Source organism: Panicum hallii, chromosome 5 (genome assembly GCF_002211085.1).
Source record: "Panicum hallii strain FIL2 chromosome 5, PHallii_v3.1, whole genome shotgun sequence".
Classification (NCBI taxonomy): Eukaryota; Viridiplantae; Streptophyta; class Magnoliopsida; order Poales; family Poaceae; genus Panicum; species Panicum hallii.
The window spans coordinates 11791731-11812013 of NC_038046.1; the positions used below are offsets into that span (position 1 = coordinate 11791731).

At 47.8% G+C, this 20283-nt stretch overlaps 2 protein-coding genes across 2 annotated transcripts; both read right to left on the minus strand.

Moving 5' to 3' along the window:
- Positions 1 to 4303: 4303 nt before the first annotated feature.
- On the minus strand, positions 4304 to 8660 carry LOC112895645 (phosphomethylethanolamine N-methyltransferase-like). The gene is made up of 12 exons (XM_025963621.1): positions 8353 to 8660; positions 8054 to 8181; positions 6969 to 7106; positions 6701 to 6838; positions 6345 to 6488; positions 6077 to 6187; positions 5846 to 5987; positions 5477 to 5757; positions 5078 to 5239; positions 4920 to 4973; positions 4758 to 4832; positions 4304 to 4672 (listed from the first exon to the last, which is right to left on the minus strand). The coding sequence occupies exons 1-12, from the start codon at positions 8396 to 8398 to the stop codon at positions 4577 to 4579; spliced, it is 1515 nt and encodes a 504-aa protein (XP_025819406.1). The 5' UTR covers positions 8399 to 8660; the 3' UTR covers positions 4304 to 4576.
- Positions 8661 to 11672: 3012 nt separating this feature from the next.
- Positions 11673 to 16388, minus strand: LOC112894873 (phosphoethanolamine N-methyltransferase 1-like). The gene is made up of 12 exons (XM_025962704.1): positions 16030 to 16388; positions 15759 to 15886; positions 14377 to 14514; positions 14117 to 14254; positions 13809 to 13952; positions 13519 to 13629; positions 13299 to 13440; positions 12930 to 13210; positions 12539 to 12700; positions 12365 to 12418; positions 12180 to 12254; positions 11673 to 12048 (listed from the first exon to the last, which is right to left on the minus strand). The coding sequence occupies exons 1-12, from the start codon at positions 16058 to 16060 to the stop codon at positions 11953 to 11955; spliced, it is 1500 nt and encodes a 499-aa protein (XP_025818489.1). The 5' UTR covers positions 16061 to 16388; the 3' UTR covers positions 11673 to 11952.
- Between the last annotated feature and the right edge of the window lie 3895 nt (positions 16389 to 20283).

The window sequence follows — 20283 nt, forward strand, 5'->3', positions numbered from 1 at the left end:
CTTGCTTTCCTTGCGTGTTGTCCGGTCACGGTGCTGGCGTAGTGGCGTTGGCCTTTTGTGCTGTCCAACAACACCCGAACGAAAACCTCGTGAGGGGTGCATATGCGGATGCTCAGAAGCCACACCTGGGAAGCTCACTGCGCGCTAAAATACCGGTACCAGGTAATACAATTTCACTGCATCGCGACGCATGCATTTATCTACTGCTGCATCTTTCACCAAGTTTCACACAAGTTGAGTAAAAAAAGTTGCACAAAAGATCGTACACGTTAGCTATAACATTCCGGGATTTTCCGGAATGTTATAAATGTACAAAATTTTAAGTTTTCAAAATTTTTTTTGTGTACGTGCTTAACTAGATCCAAATATAAGCCTAAGTTCTCTCTATCTCGAACTCTTAGTAAATTAACCTATCATTTTAAACTAAGGACCATGCAAGTGTGAATAATTGGAGTCTTTTTGGATTTAATTGCGACCTATCGTTTTTGAAATTGTTGTTGGATTTTATTTGATTAGCTTTCAAATTGTTTGGTTCAATTGAGTAGAATTTGAATTTGAATGGACCATTCAAATTCAAATTCAAACACTATTCTCCTAAACCCCTTTGGGCCCGTAGCCAGAAACTAGCCCAGCTCGTGCAGCCCAAGGCCAGCCCACGCGAGCACGGCCCAGCCCAGCACCCCCTCTCCTTTCCCAACGAAACGCACACGGCCCACACGGCCAAGGCCACCACGGCCCAGCCCGCCAGCCACCGCCCGCGCGACCCTTCACCTTCCCTTTCCCGGGGCCCGCTTGTCAGCTTTCCTTTCTTCCTCCCGCAGCTGCCCGTGCCCCGCTCGCTCCGCCCCGCGTCGCCACTCGTCCCCGCCTCGCGACAAGACGTCGTAACCGCCGCTCCCTCTTTCGCCTGCGCCTCTGCTCCCGCTCGCGTCACCGGTTGGCCCCGCGCGCACCACCTGGTGCCGCGATAGGAGAGTGCAACCGCCCGCGCGCCCCCTTTTCCACCGCGCCTTGACCGCCTGCGCCGCGAACCCTAACCCCCGCTCCTGCAGCCGCCGCGATGCCGCCACGCGTCGCGGCATGGACGCCGAAAACCCCCGGCCGCAGCCGGACCTGAGCTCTGGCACCGCGTATAAGAAACACCAGCCGCAGCCGCAATCGCGAAACCCTAGCCCCCCTAAGAGATCCCCTTCCGCCGCAGCCGTACCAAGAAAAGAGGAGGAGAAAGAGGGAAAGAGGGCATGAGGAGGAAGAAGATCACGGGGAGGAGGACGCCGCCGCCGCCGGAGCATCTTCACCGAGCCAGCGCCCCGATCGGCTACATCGACGACCCCGTGCTGTCCGGCCCTGCTCCGCCTCGCCACAGCATCACCTCTCCGCCGCCCCAAGCACCATCTCCTTCAGCCCCACTGGTGAGCGACTCCACCGCTCCCGTCTCCCTCGTGCTGCCGGCGATGCGATGACCCCTTTGTAGCCAGCTCTAGGATATTCCCTTTCCCCTTCCGGCCTTGGTGCCACTCTTGTGTAGGAGCCCGTCGCGCCGCTCGTTCTCCCCGCAGCCGCCGTCGCCCCTCCGCTGTCACGTCATGCCGCAGGCCCGGGATGCCGGTGCACGGCACGGCCATGCTACAGTCCTAGGATGCCAGGACTCGCGCGTGTGAGTGCGCACCCGAGCCGTCGCCCAAGCCCTTGCCTTGGCCCGAGACCACTGTCGTCGTGCCGCCTTGCCGGCGACGAGCCACGACCCTAGGAGGCCAGGACATCGCGCGTTCGCACACACACAACCTGACACGGCCCGTGCCTACCCTTGCTACCGGCCGCACCACCTTTGCCACGCCGCCACCGCCGCAGTCGTCGCGCCGCGGCCACGGTGACCACGCACGCCGCCGCGACGTCGCGTTGGCCTGGCGCATGCGGTGCCTCTACGGCATATCGCCGAGCACCTCATGTGCGTCTGTGCGCACACACCCACGGCGCCCACACACGCGCACACGCACCCCTGCACTGCCACACCGGATCCAGGCACTGCCGCCCCAGATCCTGCCGATATCGACATGTGGGACCGCTCTGTCAGAGAGAGAAAGAGAAGACAAAAGGACCGTGGGCCGGCCTGTTAAGGCCGAGCCAGCCCACTGCGCGTAGCCAGGCCGTAAGCCCGAGCCGGCCTGCTGAGCCGCAGGCCGAGCTGACCCACGAAGCCGAGCCGAGCCTTTGTTAGGCCGACTGAGCCGGCCCAACCCCTTTTGGCCCAGAACCGAGCTGGACCTTTTTCTTTTGACCTGGCCTGACCGAGGGCCCCACCTGTCAGCCTCGGGGTGAGACTGACCCGTGGGACCCACTGACCTCTTGACCCGTTGACCGGTCAACGCTGACATCAGCAGGTACTAACCCCACCAGTGACGTCATGCTGACATCAGCATACCATGTGGCACGCTCTGGTGCTGCCACGTGTCACTGCTGAATGATTTTCTTTTCCAAAAATCTTTTATTAATTCTAGAAATAGGTTTTTTCTTTAAAAATTCATAATAAATCAACCGGACCTCCAAAAATTATGAAACGAGTTCCATAATTCCTCTAAAATCATGAACTATCCGTTGGATCAGGTTTTGTGGTGATTTGAATCTTATTTGGAGACTTTTGTATACTTTTGCATTTTGATCCTTGCCCTTACTTGTATTTACGAATAGGACCCCACTACGAGGAGTTGACCGACGGCCAGGACCACCCGGAGGCTCAGGAGAACTTCAAAGAACCACCAGGTTCACGCCCATCTATGATCTGAATACCTATTAGGCATTGCTTGCTAGATGTGCTACCGCTTCATGATGTGTTACTATAAGATGAACCTGCATAGCCTATTTATTTACCTGTACTCCTTGCAATCCTATCACACTTGAATAATATATGAAATACCTTGCTATGCTTTGCATGTGTATGTGTGGAAATGGATGGATAGTCTAGGTGTGAGTGGAGATACACTTCCAGGAGTTGGTGAATAGGACTTTTAGCCAGGAGTGGGCAAACTTAACTCGATCATGGAATCGAGGGCTTGGGGTGTGTATCTTGGCACACTCTATGGAGTACCTGTGGTGTGTACAACTTTTTGGCTATATGGTTGAGGTGTTGGGGGCATCCGTCAAGAGTGAAATCGCGGACCACCGTGGTGGAGACGCATATAACGAAGACGCCCGCTTCGGCAGTTAAGGACTGAGTGAGAGTATCTATGACTTGTGGGAATATGTTAAGCGTGCACACCACTTACCCATTATGAGGGTGGACCCGGTCCGGGGGTAGCAAGTGCGGTACCAAGCCGGTAGGAGGATCGAGTATCGGTGCAAGGGAAGGAGGTGCTGACCTCATGTTCCCCGAGACGCAAGGGAGGCTTCACAGTTCCGGGACGACCTTTTGCGGGAGGATGCGCCCAAGACCCGGAAAAGCCGGATGGTGCCATGGCTCCTAGTTTCTGTTTCAGTAGACCAGTGTCTCATCGTTCCGGTGGTCGACGGACCGCTTGACTTCGATTCGAGTGGGTCCAGGTGTATAGCCCCTGTAGGGTGAAACTATACGTATAGCCGCATCCTCGGTTATGGACATCCCTACTTCTCTGTTGCTCTTATTAGTTAGTGTTACTCATGATCTCTACCTCCCTCTAGAATAACTTCCTGCCAGGGGGCAGTTGAGATGCGAGGAGAGGGAGTTCTCGCATCGACTTGGTGGTCTGGAAGGTGTGCGTTGACCGGGAGTCCGGAATGCCGGAAGGGCCCGAGTCGGGATTGGAAGAAGATGTGTATACATATATATTTATATGATGTTGCATGCATAGGAAATCCCAGCTTTACCCCTTAAACTTTGTTATACCTATAGTATAGTCCACAATAAAGTTTGCATTCGGATGGTGACGTGAACCTTGGGGATAGCCTGGTACGATGCAGGATCCGATCCGGAGTTCGATCCCAACGATGACGGTTGGTACGACTAAAGCTCGTGCTACGCTAGAGTTGCCTGTGAAGGAGGTTCCAGAAGATGAAAGATGGCCCGAGGACTGGCTACCGTTTTATGTTTTCTGCTTGAATCGCTCTGGCCGAGAGGCTTTAATAAATTCCGTACTACAAATTCTAAAAATTTATGTAATAATTAAACCCATATTTGACCTTAAGCAGAGTATGACTGTGATATTATTCTGAAATAAGTTTAGTATGTGATAGCACTTATCCAGGGACTATCATAATAATATAGGGAGTCGGATTCCTCGATTTGGGAACCGGTTCATTTCATTAGCTCCACAAGAAATTCGAACTTCCATTAGAGATAAAATAGCACATTGATTAAAACTAGAAACATGCAGACAGCTTATTTAGCCTTTACAGATAGGTTGCCCTGATACAGCACTCGACAGTGCAATCGCAGGATTGTAACACAGGACCAGCTTTCCCCACGCAGAAGAAACATGACAGTAGGAACCAAACTAGCAAGCCAGCCTCATTGAGTTCAGAATAGCTAATGCAACATCAAATACAACTGAAGCCGCATGCCAATGCAGCCACTTTATTTGCACATCCACAAACATCTGGATCATTACTTGGTCGCGATGAACAGCCCCCACCTCTGCTCACCCGCAGAGCTCCTCTGCAGTTTTGCCTTCCATCCGTTCACAATATCGCCATAGTCCTCCTGGACATACGAGAATTGCAGAGTTAGAGGTGCCTAAAGGCCACAAAGAAGGGATGCAGGCTCCTCGTGTGCTTTGACGACTAACCTGGGAGAAGTCGGACAAGAAATCGTCCTTGTTCTTTTCAAATTTAGCTACTTCCTTCTCCAAAACATTGAGGAACTGAAATACAACATAGAGTGCTCATTAGTATAGTAGAAAGTTGTGTTCATCCAAACATATTAGTGGAGATGTTAGTTAGACAGAAACCTGATCAGTTCGATCCTCAGCAATGACATCATGAAAACCAGCATTCTTGAGCATCTGGATGGTTTGATGAAAAAGTTAGCTGGAGTACTACAACTTGATCATAGCAACTGTGTCTGTATCAACTATTATAACCATATAAAAGTAAAACTAATAAGTACCTGTCCGTAAGCCTCCACATCATGAAGGTCATAACCTCTCTGCTTAATGTATGCTGCAAATTCTTCTGATGGTTTCCCGGGGCTCCTACAGTAATCGCTGATAAGGACCTTCCCTCCAGGCTTCAGCCACTTGAAAAAACTTTTAAACAAAGAGGGTTTATCCTGCAAAACAAAAGCCAAAGCCATGTCGTCAAAATAATATTAGTGTGCAGCACAGAATTGATGTAGCAAAGTTGATTTGAGGTAAAGAAAAATCAAGGTTCATTTCATATGATCTAGAATTTAGATGTACAGAATGTTGATATGCTTTCTGATAAGACTGTAGTTCAATAATATGGGTGCAAAAAAAAAGTTAACAGACAATTTGAATGGACACCAAGTGATAAGCTCTATCCATACCTGTATGTGAAGGATAGTGTCACGGCTGTAGATGACATCAAATGTGTTGTCAGGGTACGTCTTCGTGGTGCAATCAGCAACTTCAAACTCCACTGAGCAACTACGCCCAATGGCACGCTCAAGTGCAAATGATATCATGTTTATAGAAAGATCAATTCCAACAACATGAGCATCATAGTTTTCAGCCATATAAAAGTCACCTCCACCAATTCCACATCCAACATCAAGCACCTTATGTCCAGGTTTAAGATCCAACTTATCCACGAACTCTTTTGTAGTCTCTGTTGGATAATTTGAAATATAAAAGGTATATTTCAAATAGAATATCATATATTAAAACTAGAATTAGAAGGGGACTGCACCACTCACCAATTCCACCAGTGCTCACATAACCTTCTCCAAAAATGCGCTCATAGCGCAATATTCCACTAGTTTTGTACTGCACATTGTCCAAAAATCTTTGAAATCCCCGATCTTCCATAGACTTGACTTTTTGCCACAGCCAGCATATCTATAAACAATTAAACATAGAGTCACGTCCATCACTGATCTCACTTGACCATGGTAAACACGTGTAAATATGCATGGACAGATAAGTACCTGATTTTGATTTTTCTTATTTTTAACATAAGCACCGATACACTTGTAAGTAACCAGAGAAAGTTCAAAGGAATTCCCATCTTGATCAAAGGCGTGGCACTCTTTGAAAACCTATTTATGAAATGAATTAGCAATTTCAAATAAAATGGTATTGCAACTAAAACAAATCATAGAGTGGGGTGACAGTCTTTCATATAAGAGCAGGCAAGTCTGATACTCGAGTGACAGAAGCAAAGGGTAAGAGCAGTAGGACAGTATGCCTTTTCACCTTAGTATAAAACCTTGGTTCCCGATAGTGTGTCGGATTCACTTTCCTTTTCGAATCTCCAGATTGATGAAAGCAAGATTCCCTAAAGAAGATATAGCCACCAACCTTCAACCATTTTACCATTCTTTGAACTAGCTGCTCAACCTATAGTAAGATATAAAACTTAGAAAATACAAGAGACATAATCAAAATATATATCAGCCAGTATATTTGAACAACAAATTTAACTCGCGTAGGCAATGGTACTTTCAGGTTCTCTAACGTGGGTCCATTTTACAGTAACAACCAGTGAGAAGATTGAGGATTACCATGGACCTAGAATTTGTTAATTATTCAAAGCATGGTTCACCCATTACCTCTTCATCAGAAAGATACATCAATAGCCAATTTGAAAATATCAGATCGATGGAGTTAGCTTGAATCACCAGGTCCTGGGATGTCACATCAGCACACATAAAGGATGTGTTCTTGTAGTGACCATTAATGCTTTGATTCTGCAAGAAAAAAAATGCATAAAGAATTGAATAAACCAACCATAGGATACATGTGTGAAACAGATAAAAGTCATAAATACTTCAAGCTAGAGAAAACATTTAAAACCAAGAAAACTATAAATTCAAATACCTTCTTAATCGCACTTTCGATGAAATCCAGAGCAAGAACATTCCCAGCTGTTTTAGCAAGTTCTCCGGTAAAACGACCTATTCCAGCACCAAGCTCCAGCACTGATTTTCCTTCATATGGAGGAAGTAAAGACAGGACCTACAGAAAAGGAACACAACCATATCAATATATTAGTCCTGAAAGCCCAGGAACAGCTTCTCTGGTTAATCAAAGAGACTCCAGCTGAATACTAAAATTACAAAGTTGTTTCAAGCTATTAAGGCACATAGTGGACTACTTGACTTATATCACACTGTTCTTGGAAACAAAATAGAACAGGTTCAACTGTTAAATCAAAGAACCCAATAAATGCCAAGCTTTAGTTCCCAATTTCTAACTTTATTTACAGTTGTTACATAAAAGGAATATCATAGTCAGAATATGCGGTGGATCAAGACATCTTCCTGCAGGGCTGAAAGCACCAAGGAAATACATGCTTCTTAAAAATGGAATTAAAAAAACTATTAGAAGAATCAAGTTATTTATCATAAAAAATACAAAATAAATTCATGAAGTAAGATAGCTTTTGTGCCAATTTTATTATAAAGCTTAATATTTGACAGTCTAAAATGTGGAAAATAATCATTATAGTTTACTTGATGCGAAAAAAATCAGCTAGTCCAAATAAAAGTAAACATTTACTCTGAATTGCTTACAGTTTACCTAAGAATTTCTTTTTATATTTCATATGGCATGTTAAGACGTGGCACCCCCTCAAGTGGGCACGGAATTTTCTTGGGCCAGTTCACTTTTCACTCGTTAAATCGCAAAAAAGGTATCTATCGACGTAACTATCTCCAATCAGAGTCATAGCACACTTGTATTCAACACAAATTTTACGAGCAATTTATCCCAAAAGAAAGTGCACACGCCTCCGTTTCCACATACGTCCCTTTAGAGAGATCGCCAAGTGACATTCGGGGAGCAAAGGCAGACACGTGCACCCCCAGATCCAAGGAGATGGATCACCAAAGGCGCTGAACAAAACACTAACAGTGGTGTATTCTCTAAGCACTGGAATGGATAGAGGGAGCGGAATGAATCACCTCGGGGCGCTCCTCCTTGTCGAGATCGGCGGCGCGGGAGTCGAGCATCATGGCCTCGACGGTGAGGTCCTTGGAGTGCTCCTCCCAGTAGCTCTTCTGCGCATGCCTCTCCTCCACCTCCATCTTCCCTGCAACGCCCACACGACCCGCAAGCAAATCATCCCCCACGAACAACGGGAACCACGCACACCATGTGCTCGGCGCCTCTCCCCAGCCAAACTAACGAGACGAAATGGAGACCGGAAGGGAAACGCGAAGAGCAGATCTGGTCCGCTCGCGCGGGGAGTCCATTCTCTTACCGTTAGCAGGAACAACAGCGGCGGCGTTGGCGGCGGCGGCGTCCATTACGGCAGGTCGATGCGTGCGCGCGTGCGTTCGTTCGTGTTCGTTGGTCGGCCGGAAATTCAGAACCGATGGGACCGGTCAGGGGGAGGGGGGCTGCGAGATTAAGATCCCTCGATGGCGAGGCGGGCGCGGGAGAAGCTCCGGGAGCGGCGGTTGAAGGAGCGGCCGCGCTGCTGCATCCACAACCGGATCGCGCGAGGTTGGGGGGGAGGAGGGTGGACAGGCAGGAGGCGTGAACCGTGTCTGTGGCTGCGACTGGGAACGGGAGGGTGGGGAGGGATTTTATAGGCGGGAACAGAGGGGATCGGGAGCGGACGGGGCGATCGACCGTGAGATCTGTGCCGGGTTGGGACGGGGGCCTCCCGCAGCCACTGGCACAGATCGGCGTGGGATCCTTTTTAACGTTTGTGTCGTTTTGCGGAGCTGATCCGTGGCAGTGGCACTCATTGGACGCATGCGCCCATGCCTGCCTGACGATCCAACCGAGGAATCACACCTGTTTCACGTAAATTGAAATATTATAGCATGAAGTTGAATCGAACTCCACGATCTTCAACATTAGCGTGAAAAATTAAAATGGTAATTGTGATCACGAACTACAACCTCCAACCTCCGTCGAAGACGGCTTCAGACTTCAGTTCTTGAGAAACTGTAGCGACAGGAAAATTCACCAAGGGACTCACTAGGTTGATTGCTGATAATCAGGTCGGTTAGTCAAATATGCTTCTGATTTCCCTTAAAAAGATATGCTTTTGATTTTCTAAATGGTCTTACAACGTAGTAGTAGAATGCATCCTGCACAAAAGGTACGACAGAGAAGAAACAGTCCCTCGCGTCGCTCCTCCTAGAGGCGGCTAGAGGCGGAACCTGCTCCCCGAGCGGCCGCAAGAAAGGCCACAGTGGGGCTTCACCTCCCCTCTTTCTCCTTTCCTCCCCTCGTCTTCTCTTGGTGGCTGGTCCGTCCATAGCGGCAGCGGCTGTCCGCAGCAACCGCCTCGCAAACGGCCGGATCCGTACCCTCAGCCACCGGATCTTCTCTCCCAGGGTCTCGACGCGGCGGCGGCGGCGCCTACCGCGGTCGGCACGCGGCATGGGACGGCGGCGGCTCCCGCGGCCTGCACGTGGCACGGCTGGGGCGCAGCGGCAACAGCATCCGCGGTCGAGCGGCCGGTGGGGTGCGGTTGCGTGCGGCTGGGGCGCCCCACTGCTACCTGGGCCACCGGTGGGGCACGTCGGCAGCAGCACCCACGCAGGTGTCCGCGGCTAGCTCGGCCCGGCTTCACGGTGGCGGCGTCCGGTGCGGCCCGCCATCACGGTGGCGGCGCACGCGGCCCGGCCCGGCTGCTTTGGTGTTTCGCGGTGGCGGCAACGTTGTTGACGCGGCAACGCCCGAGCTTTGGTTTCTGGCGGCGTCTAGTCAACCTATGCTGCGGTGCGTTGGCGGCGCCCTGGTGGCGTGTGCTAACAACAGTTTGCTCGGACGTATACCAGCGCCGCCATGGTGGCGTTGGCTGCGGCCATGCGGAGGCTCACCAGCAACACCATGGTGCTGGGGCTGGTGATGTCAGCCATCTCTTTTCATCGCGGTGACGATGCTGGTGAAAATCCATCCCTCCTTGGGACGGTGTCGATGGCGCCTTTGGCGTCATTCTCTTCCGGAAGGCGACGTTGATTATCTTTGGCGCGCACCATGGCTCTTGTCTGAGCCAACGACATGGGCGTCAGTCTTCCCTGTCGGGTGTGGCGGGTGAAAATCCAACCCATTTTGGGCTGGCATCGACGACATCTTCAGCGTCATGACCTTCTTGAAAACGATGTCATTCAGTTCCGGCAAGGAGGCTTCCTCTGGCGATGGCCGCTTCCAAAATGGCGCTTCTCTCTTTTTTTTCCTTCCTTTCTCTTTTCTTTTTTTTGAGCATATAGTTCGTGGCATTGGTTGTGGTGGCTCGTGTTGACGTTCCAGTTGGTTGTGGTGGCTCATGTCGACGTCCCAATTTAACCGGATAAAGTTCGCGGAGGGTCGATGTCCCAGTCTGATTGGTGGAGTTTTTATTGAGCCTCATGTCGATGTTCCAATCCGACCGCCAAAATTGAGAGTCCCGATTGATGTCCTAATCCAACCGGTTGCTACGGCGTGAGTTGATGTCCCAATCTAACGGGCCGGTGTGTGTGACAAGTTTGGTTTGTAGTTGTAGGTGGTGTAGTTATAGAAGTTGTAGTTGTACGGTTTCCGGATCCGGTTTATCTATAAACTGAATCAATTCTCTTCTTCTTATTAATATACGCCGAACAGTAAGGTTCACTATCTTAAAAAAAAGAACGCACAAGAGACTCCCAGGGAGTACTGAAGCAGCAGTGTCACGACATCGTGCTTGGTCTCTCACTCCAACCGCACTGCAGTGAAGAACCATGTCGTCGAGATGGCGTCGCGGTCGTTCGTAATTTCCTAACTGCAAGGGAGCAAGCAAGACGAGATGGAGGGATGGCATGTGACCATGTGTCGCTCCGCACGACGGCACTGGGTTGCCCTTGCCCACATGTTGAGCTTCTCGACGTCTGGCGTCCTGCACCTGCTAGGCTAGCTGCTACCCTCCGCGGCAGTGAAAGATGTGCTGACGTTTTCTGAGGCGGGCCAAAAGGCGAGAAAGTGGTGCAATTGAATTCAGGTCTTCCTTTCAGACCTTCACTCTACGCAGAGCACCACTGTGTAAGCAGGCTAGCTAGCTGCGGATTGGCACACGTGTGCGTATGCGTCTAGGCAAAATCCACCTCACCGTCCGTGCATAGAGAACTCACCACCTCCATTGGACGAGTAGCGCTCGCTGCCCACGTGCGCACGCTGAAGAGCGACAGGGAGCATCGAACTCGAATATAAAACCGAGGGCCCTGACCATGAAAAGACATGATCTGTCCTATGAGTAGTGGGAAGAAAAGATCAAGCAGAAGACGTAGAGGTGGCAGTACAAGAGGTAGACCACGGGGGCACGGATCGCGTGCAGTGTGCTTTGGATCCACCCACCTCGGTATCTGCCGCCTGCCCGCAGGGTTTCGTTTTTCCTATCGAGCAGAGGTAGCAGAAACAATCAAGCAAACTTTTACGGAGGGAATCTGCCTGCATCTTTGCTTACAATAATTTGCTCAGGTGATCTCACACCCTTGTTCCGAAATCGACTGGTAGCAGCGCATCTCGCTGCCCTATCAAGTTGCGCAACAAATTCAGTAGCATGAGTTTTAGAAAAAGGACTAGCACATATACATCACTCACGCAGCCGCATACCAAGCCATGCAAATTGCTGATAGCTTTATTAGGCTTCACGGGTAAGTGACCTCGTTACGGCACATGATGCAATGCATCACTGCAATCACGGGACCATGACATTGAACCACTTCCAAGGACAAAAGGAACATGATAGGCAGGTAGGCTCTAGCACTCCCCAGATCAGAAAAACAGTGCAGCGGCATACAAATTCTCGAACAATTCTTTCTGTTTATTTATTTATTCTGGTGAAAGCCACTTTATTTGTAATAAGGCCACACCGGCATCAGGGCCATCATCACTTGGTTGCGATGAACAGGCCCCACCTCTGCTCACCAGCAGAGCTCCTCTGCTGTTTTGCTTTCCATCCGTTCACAATATCGTCATAGTCCCCCTGGAATGAGGGTGAACGAAGAGCTAAGAGTTAGATATACTTGTGAGTTTAGGAACAACAGAGAAAGAATGCAGGCTTCTAAACTGCCGCCCAGTTCATCTCTGAACTTCTTAAGGCCTTTGCCAAATCACCTGGCTGAAGTCGGACAGGAAATCGTCTTTGTTCTTTTCAAATTTATCCAGCTCCTTCTGTAAAATCCCGAGGAACTGGAATGCAACACAGAGCACTGATGAGTATCATCGAAACCAGTTTTTGATCCAAACGTCCAAGTGGAAAAGAACATGAGCATCAACACTGCACAGATAGAGGGGCAAACCTGATCAGTTCGATCTTCAGCTATGACATGACTGAAACCAGCATTCTTGAGCATCTGGATTGTTTGACGAACAGAAGTCAGCACTCAGTAGCAGGAGTTCTTCATACAAGTCAAAACGTGCATTTGTATTAAGCATTAGCCACAAAAGAAAATCAGGTGAGAAGTAAGATAAACCTGTCCATATGCCTCCACATCATGGAGATCATAACCTCTCTGCTTAATGTATGCTGCAAACTCTTCTGATGGTTTCCCAGGGCTCTTGCAGTAGTCACTGATTAGGACCTTGCCCCCAGGCTTTAGCCATTTGAAGAAACTTTTGAACAAGGAGGGTTTATCCTGCAGAAGCAAAAGCAACAAAAGACATTTTTGTCAAACCATTGAAAAAGGTATGCCCTAATATGTGATGTTGGATGGTGAATTAAAGTTCCAAAAATAGAGAACTTGAAAGTCGTCTCCAACGGGAGATACTTTCCATGATTGTTTATGATCAGGCTGTAGCTCTATCATCTAGGAGGAAAAATACACTCCAAATGGACAGTACATGCATGATTTGTGTAAAACATACTTGTATATGAAGGATAGTATCACGGCTGTAGATGACATCAAATGTATGGTCTGGGTATGTCTTCGTGGTACAATCAGCAACTTCAAACTCCACGGAGCACTTGCGCCCAACAGCACGCTCAAGGGCAAATAGTATCATGTTAATGGAAAGATCAATGCCAACAACATGAGTATCATACTCTTCAGCCATATAAAAGTCGCCTCCCCCAATTCCACATCCAACATCAAGCACCTTCTGCCCGGGTTTAAGATCCAATTTATCCACAAATTCTTTTGTAGTCTCTGGTGGATAGTGATAAGTAACAACATTTAAGGGCACTGCTAATAGAATCGCACAAAAAAAATGACAAAAGTGGATGCATCAACTCACCAACTCCACCAGTGCTCACGTAACCATCTCCAAATATACGTTCATAGCGTAAAATTCCACTGGCTTTGTACTGCACGTTATCCAAAAAACTTTGAAAGCCCCCATCTTCTGATGAATTTACTTTTTTCCATAGCCAACATATCTGAAAGGGCATGTTCATCACTAATTTCACAACAACCGAAATGCATGTCTATGTGCATGTGAGAGGACAGAGAAGTACCTGGTTTTGATCTTTCTTGATGTCTACGTAAGCTTCAATGCACTTGAAAGTAACCAGAGAAAGTTTGAAAGAAGTGCCATCTTGATTAAAGGCTTGGCACTCTTTAAAAACCTATTTGGGAAAAGACATTATCAACTATTTCGAAGAAAGTGGTACTCAAACTAAGAAAACTAAAGAGTGGAGCAGGTAAGAACACAAAACTTCCACTGTTGAGTCTGATAGAGTCTGATACTGAAGCCATACTGCCATAGAGGCAAACGGGAAGGCAGTAGATGAGTTTGGATTCTCACCTTGGTATAAAACCTTGGTTCTCGATAGTGTGTCGGGTTCACTTTCCTTTCTAAATCTCCAGATTGATGGAAGCAAGATTCCCTAAAGAAGATGTAGCCACCAACCTTCAGCCATTTTACCATTCTTTCTACTAGCTTGTCAATCTACAGTAAGAGATAAAGTTAGAAAAAACCGACATATATAATAGAAACATATCCCCGAATCAGGACAAATGAAAAGTGTAACCCTATCCACACAAAAAAGCAGTTGAGTTTTTGTTCCTTTTTAACCATGAACCTCGAATTCTAATGTATGGCTCCCTCATTACCTCCTCATCTGAAAGATACATCAGTAACCAGTTTGAAAATATCAGATCAATGGAGTTCGCTTCAATCATGAGGTCCGGGGATGTGACATCAGCACAAATAAAGGATGTGTTCTTGTAGTGAGCATTTATGCTTTCATTCTACAACGAAAAATGCAGAAAAGATATCAATGAAAAAAGCATATCTACATGTAGAGATGAAAAGAAAGCATATCTACATGTAAAGCAGGAAAATATTCATAAGAAAATGCAAATTTCATTACCTTCTTAATCACACTTTCAATGAAATCCAGTGCAAGAACATGCCCAGCTGTTTTAGCCAGTTCACCTGTAAAGCGACCTATTCCGGCGCCCAGTTCCAGTACAGACTTCCCTTCATATGAAGGGAGTAAAGACAGTACCTATAGAAAAGAAGAACCAGTATATCAAAATATCGCAAAAACCACACACACATAGGTCAAGCTCTCAGTGGCCTAGTATACATTCTGTCGTATATCAGACTGTTGTTCAAAATCAAATACAGCAGGGGTCAATTGTAAATTAAAGGACTGATTTCAAGTTTTAGTTCTCAGCTTCACAACTTTCTTTACAGTTACAGATGCCACATGAAACAAGAAATATCGTAGCTGCAATATGTCGGGGCGGATCAACGCAGGCTTCCTGTAAGGTTCACAACGCTAAACAAATCTGAATTTCTTCAGACATGAAATTTTAACATTACGCTACAAAAAATGAAGGTGCCTTAGTACCTATCATAAAACAAACCAAAACATAACAAAGTTAAAGAAATTCGAGCTGCAACCGGATTTATAGAAAAATTATGTTTTTTCCGTATCCCTTAATATTGACAATCCAGAGTCCAATGTGGGAAATAAGCATTTACAACTGAAACAAAAAATTATGGGGTCATCCCTCGCTTACAATTTTTCATGTGAGGGTAGTCGAATAAATTTTCTACTTAGGTAGTTTTGCTCTCAACCTCTGTTTATTTCATACCATCTTACACAACAAATCAAAATGCGGTACTCAGAATTTCTTTAGACATTGTAGGGGCATGACCAACTCCCAGAAAAAGGTTTTAGTATTGTTCGACTACATTTGGTGTTTATTTTTCTGAAAGGATTCTTTCACGCTTCAGATGAACATTAAAAAGGCAAAATGTCAACAAACAGGTTACTGATCAAAATGAAACAAGTCTTCCTGCATCCTGCCACACTTTATTTTTCCAAAAGGATTTTTGCACCAAGAGGGCAAGAGTGGCATTGGTAATTTGGTATCAGACAGATTTGCTAAATGCTACCGTTTAACTTAAAAATTTGTATATAAGCACAAGTCCATAACTGAAATTAAAGACCAGGTGCCACCTCCCATGGACACGCAATTTCCTTGATGCAGATCACATTTCAGTCGCAAAACCGAAGTGTCTATCTGTCAGCTTCAACATTTCAAATTCACAACACGCTTGCGTTGACGCCGCAGATCAGAGACCAATTTGTTTCACCACGCGTCCCTCTTAGAGATTGCCACCGAGATATTTGGGAGGCAAAGGCAAAGACATGGCACATGCTCATGCTCTCCAGATTCAAGCAGAAAAGAATCACGAAACAAACAGAGTGAAGATTGAAAAAAGTCATCGCGGCATCACCTCCGGGCGCTCCTCCTTGTCGAGCTCGGCGGCGCGGGAGTCGAGCATCATGGCCTCGAGGGTGAGGTCCCTGGAGTGCTCCTCCCAGTAGCTCCTCTGCGCCTTCCTCTCCTCCGCCTCCGGCCCCCCTGCGACGCCGACACACCCCGGAACCATCACTCCCCACAGTCAACGCCAGCCTTCGCACACAAGGCCCGAGCCCCACGTGCTCGACACCTATCCCGACCCAAAATCTAGGACGAAATGGGCGCGCAGCGGGCCGATCGCTTACCATTCGCAGCAGCAACGGCGGCGGCGTCCATCAAGGGCTAACCCGCGCGATCGCTCGTCGGAATCAAGTTCAGCTTTGTGTGGCGCGAGGGCGTTTCGAGGTGAATACCCCTCGACGGCGAGGCGGGCTCGGGAGAAGCTCCGGTCGCGGCGGTTGTAGGAGCGGCCGCGCTGCTGCATTCAAAACCGCCGGACCACGGCGAGGCTGGGGAGGAGGAGGAGAGGTACGAGGCGGCGTGAACCGGGGCGAGTGTGCAAGGCTCGAAGGCGTTTATAAGCGGAACGCGGGGGAGGGAAGAGGCGCTCAGTGGAGTGGAGTGGAGTGGAGTGGACGCTGGAGGCGGAGGCGGAGGCGGCCGGGCGATCAACCTCGACCGCGAGGTCTGTCTGACTCGGACGGTCGGACCCGTCCCATTGGATATTCGGATGGGCCTCCTCTCCGCTGAGGCGCCGAGTGGATGCTCCACTGCGTCCGCGTCCTTTTCTATTTCCGCCATTCCGCGATTGCAATAATTGTCGATACCGCCGGATTCGTTGGGAAATTTTAAAAAAATTGCTCACCATACTAGCGTGGTGTATTATAATACGTGTCTCTTTTGTTGGCATCATGCCATCGTTTATGGGTATCTTATCAATTTACCACGAAATATGTGCCATATGCCCATATCCCGTTGGTTATTTTCTTTGAAAAAAAAAACAGCAGTGGGCATTGTATGCCGGCCAAGATCCGATTCACCTAATAAAATAAAATTATATACACCTACTCCCTTTCATTTTCAGTAGGAGTATTAGGATGTACAACACATACCCCTCCCCCTCGCTCTCCCGGCGACTCGGGGGAGGGACCCATGCCGCCGCCTATCCTCTCACCACCGGCCACCTCCGGTGGTCGCCGCCACCGGCGACCAGGCAGACGGCGGCGGCCCACGGCTGAGCTAAAGTTGGCTTAGCTTGCCCAATTCCCCTCCCTCTCTCCTTCCCCCGCTTCCCTCTCCGGCCTCCAAACCTTGCCATGCTCGACGACGCTTCACCGCCGGCCGCCGGGGCCAGATCCGGCCTCGCCATTGCCAGATTCGGAGGCACTCGGGCCGGATCTAGCCGTTCTCGGCAGGTCGCCGCTCTCCCGCCCCCGGCTGGCCGCACCGCCGCCACCGCTCGCCCTTGGACCGCCTGTGCTCTCGCTTGGCCCCCTTGGCGGGCGCTTCGTCTTGGGCTGGCTTCTCTTCCCCCTCGGGTTGCTGGGGGGCTGGCGTGGGCGTCGACTACCGGCCGCCGGCCTCGGGCCTTTAGTCGGGGTGCCTCTGCTTGGGTGCCAATCGACGGCGTCCGGCCTTGGTTCGGTGCCTCAGCACGGGTGCCACTGCTGGTGTCTAGTGCCTCCCTGCGGCGGGTCCTGGCTGGCAGGGGCCCTGCGCTGCAACGGCGCTTTTCGGCTTCGTGGCGGCGCTCTGGTGGTGCCCGACAATTCTTTGGCTCTTCGGCTCTAGGGAGGGAATGGGGTGAAGGCGAAAGCCTAGGTGTTGCCTGCGGCCCAATGACGGCGACGCCTCGGCGCGTTTACCTTTTTGAAGGCGTCATTTTTTTCCCTCTTCCCTTCCCGGTGAACTTTTCGGGTGAAATCCTTGACCACGTGGTCGGATGATAACGGCGCCTGTGGCATCGCTCCCTCCCTTGAGGCATCGTCTTGGAAGCTTTGCTGGTGGTGGTCGTCTCTCCTTGGAGAGTTTCCGCTTCTGCGCTTGCCTTCGCTGTGTGTTGTCTGCATCATCGGGGTTGCGTAGGTCGTCATCTTACGGATGCTTTGCCCCCCCTCTCTTCGCTGGCGGATGCTTTGCCGCCGTTGTCGTTGGTGTATGCTTTGCCGCCATGGTTGGTTAGTTGGGTGGATGCTTTGCCACCCTGGTTGTTGCAGACCTTTGCACCCTTGGCGTTTGTTGTATCTTTCCGCAGGTTCAGTTGCGCGTTTGTGTCTAGGTTTGTGAGGTTTGTGAGTCTCCTCCCCCGTTATTCTTGCAACTCTTGTTAGGGTCGTCAGTCGCCTTCAACTCGCTTGTTAGTGCTCTGTATCAGCCTTAATAGCCTCTACCTATTAAGATTTGTAATAGTAATATTGCTTTCCTCTTAATGAAATACATACTCAGATACGTTCGTGAAAAAAAGATGAACAAAAATCTTTAGACCATGTTCATTTAATCCTTAGCTGATACTTCCCTCCGATCCCTCCCATCTCGGGAATAACCAACAAAATCTTAAAGGTATATTTTGACCTTCTATTTTTCTACAATATCTCATCACTTACTATCAAATCAACCTCGCTGGTTCCAATTGCACATAAAGCGTATATGAGATATGCTAATCTCAATATAAGAAAGCTGCACCAAAAGAGGCCTAGGCAGTGTGGCCACGTCGCGGCCCGTTCCTAGCTGTCGGATTGGCTGGGCGGACGGTTCAGGTCGTGCGGGTCTAGGTCATTTTGCAAAAAAAATTCTTGATTTTTGTCAAAATCAACTCGCAATCCAGCCTTCTCTCTTACATAATTTTGTGAAAAGCCTCATAACTTTTTCAAAATCAACCTGCAATCCAACCTTTCCGGTTCAAAAAAAATTCATAAATAAAACCTTAAGTTTTCGTAAATTCAACCCACCGTCCCGGTTCTCTCTTGGAAATTATTTTAGAAAAAACCTTTGGATTTTAATTAAATCAAACCACAAGCCGTTCCATCCGTTAGTTCTACACGAGCAACATTATACGTACAATTTGAACACCAAAACGCGTTGAAATCAAAAGTTGTTCAATATAAAATTTGATCAAAAATTCAAAAACCACAACTTCATTATAGAGCAAATTTTAAAATCCAAAACATCTTTTGCATTTCGTTTGCACAAATGCTTGCATGCGATCCGTCGTACCTGCAATATGGACACCAAAATATCTTCGGATTAAAAAGTGTTCAATACAAACGATGCTTAGAATTTCAAAATCTACAGCTTCATTACATAGTATAATTTCAAATTCAAAATATTTTTATAATTCATTCACATAAATATTTACGTAATATCCATTCTACCTACGATTCGGACAGCGAAACGTCTTTACGTTAAAAAGTTTTGAATACAAAAATTGCTCAAAATTTTAAAACCTAAAACTTTGCTACACAACAAACTTTTAAAATAAATGATAACAAAAAATACTATAACCAAAAACACTAAATATAAAAAAGATAGTTCCATTTTCATACAAAAGTAATATCCTACTAAAATTGGTGGTCCTAAATATATACCAATTACAACTACAGGCTGCAAACATAACACCTACACATACAATAATTACTACTCTGTGCATGAATTAAAGTCCGTATCAACTATAATTCGACGATTTGAAATACGGGCCCTACCCGGCAAAGCCGCACGCCTTTCTAGTTATGGAGATTTGGACACCAAGGGACACAAAAGTTTGACGCCCGTTACCTTTACTCCTTTAGCACGTGGCGGACAAACTTCAGGACTATTGGCATTTTACTCTTTGCTTTTTTTAATACTAAAATCACATTTAAATTTGTTCTTTTGCCTCGGAACAAATGTATATTCGAGCAATTTTTCTTTGGAAACATATTACGAGCAATTTCTCTCTGACGCATTATAAGAGATCTTTAAGACTGACGATTTCACTATAAGAGACTCACCGAACGATTTCACGTTGAGTGAAGGAAGATGACCAGATTCCACTACAAAAGAACGTAAACTAGCAACTTCGAGTAGCAACAAAGACGACTGGCAGCAGTAGATTAATTTCGTGTCAGTAGATTCGCCTGCTGCCCCATTGGTGCGAGTAAAAATACTGAAACGCACCTCTCACCGATAAAGAAGTGAAAACCGAGAGTAGATGATGATGGCTCACGTGTATTGAGTAAATTTCACCACGTCGTTGCCTGTGAGTAGCGCCCGTTGCCCGTGTGTACGCTGCAGAGTAACAGGTGGTAAGTGGTGTCAAACATGATGGAGTTCTGAGTTGTGACCACAATCCCAGGACGTGGGAAAGAATCAAGCAGTACATGATTACATCTACATGTAGAACTGTAGAAGAACGAAACGGAGCCTCTTCTGACCTAGTAGTTATAAAGGGGTACGTTTTACTAAAATTGCAAAAGAAAAGCTTAACTGGAGACACAGAATATCCTCGCGAGCATAGGGGAGCATAGAACAAACACAAACGCTACCCTTTTATGTACAAATATAAGCATTGAACGGGTGAGAAA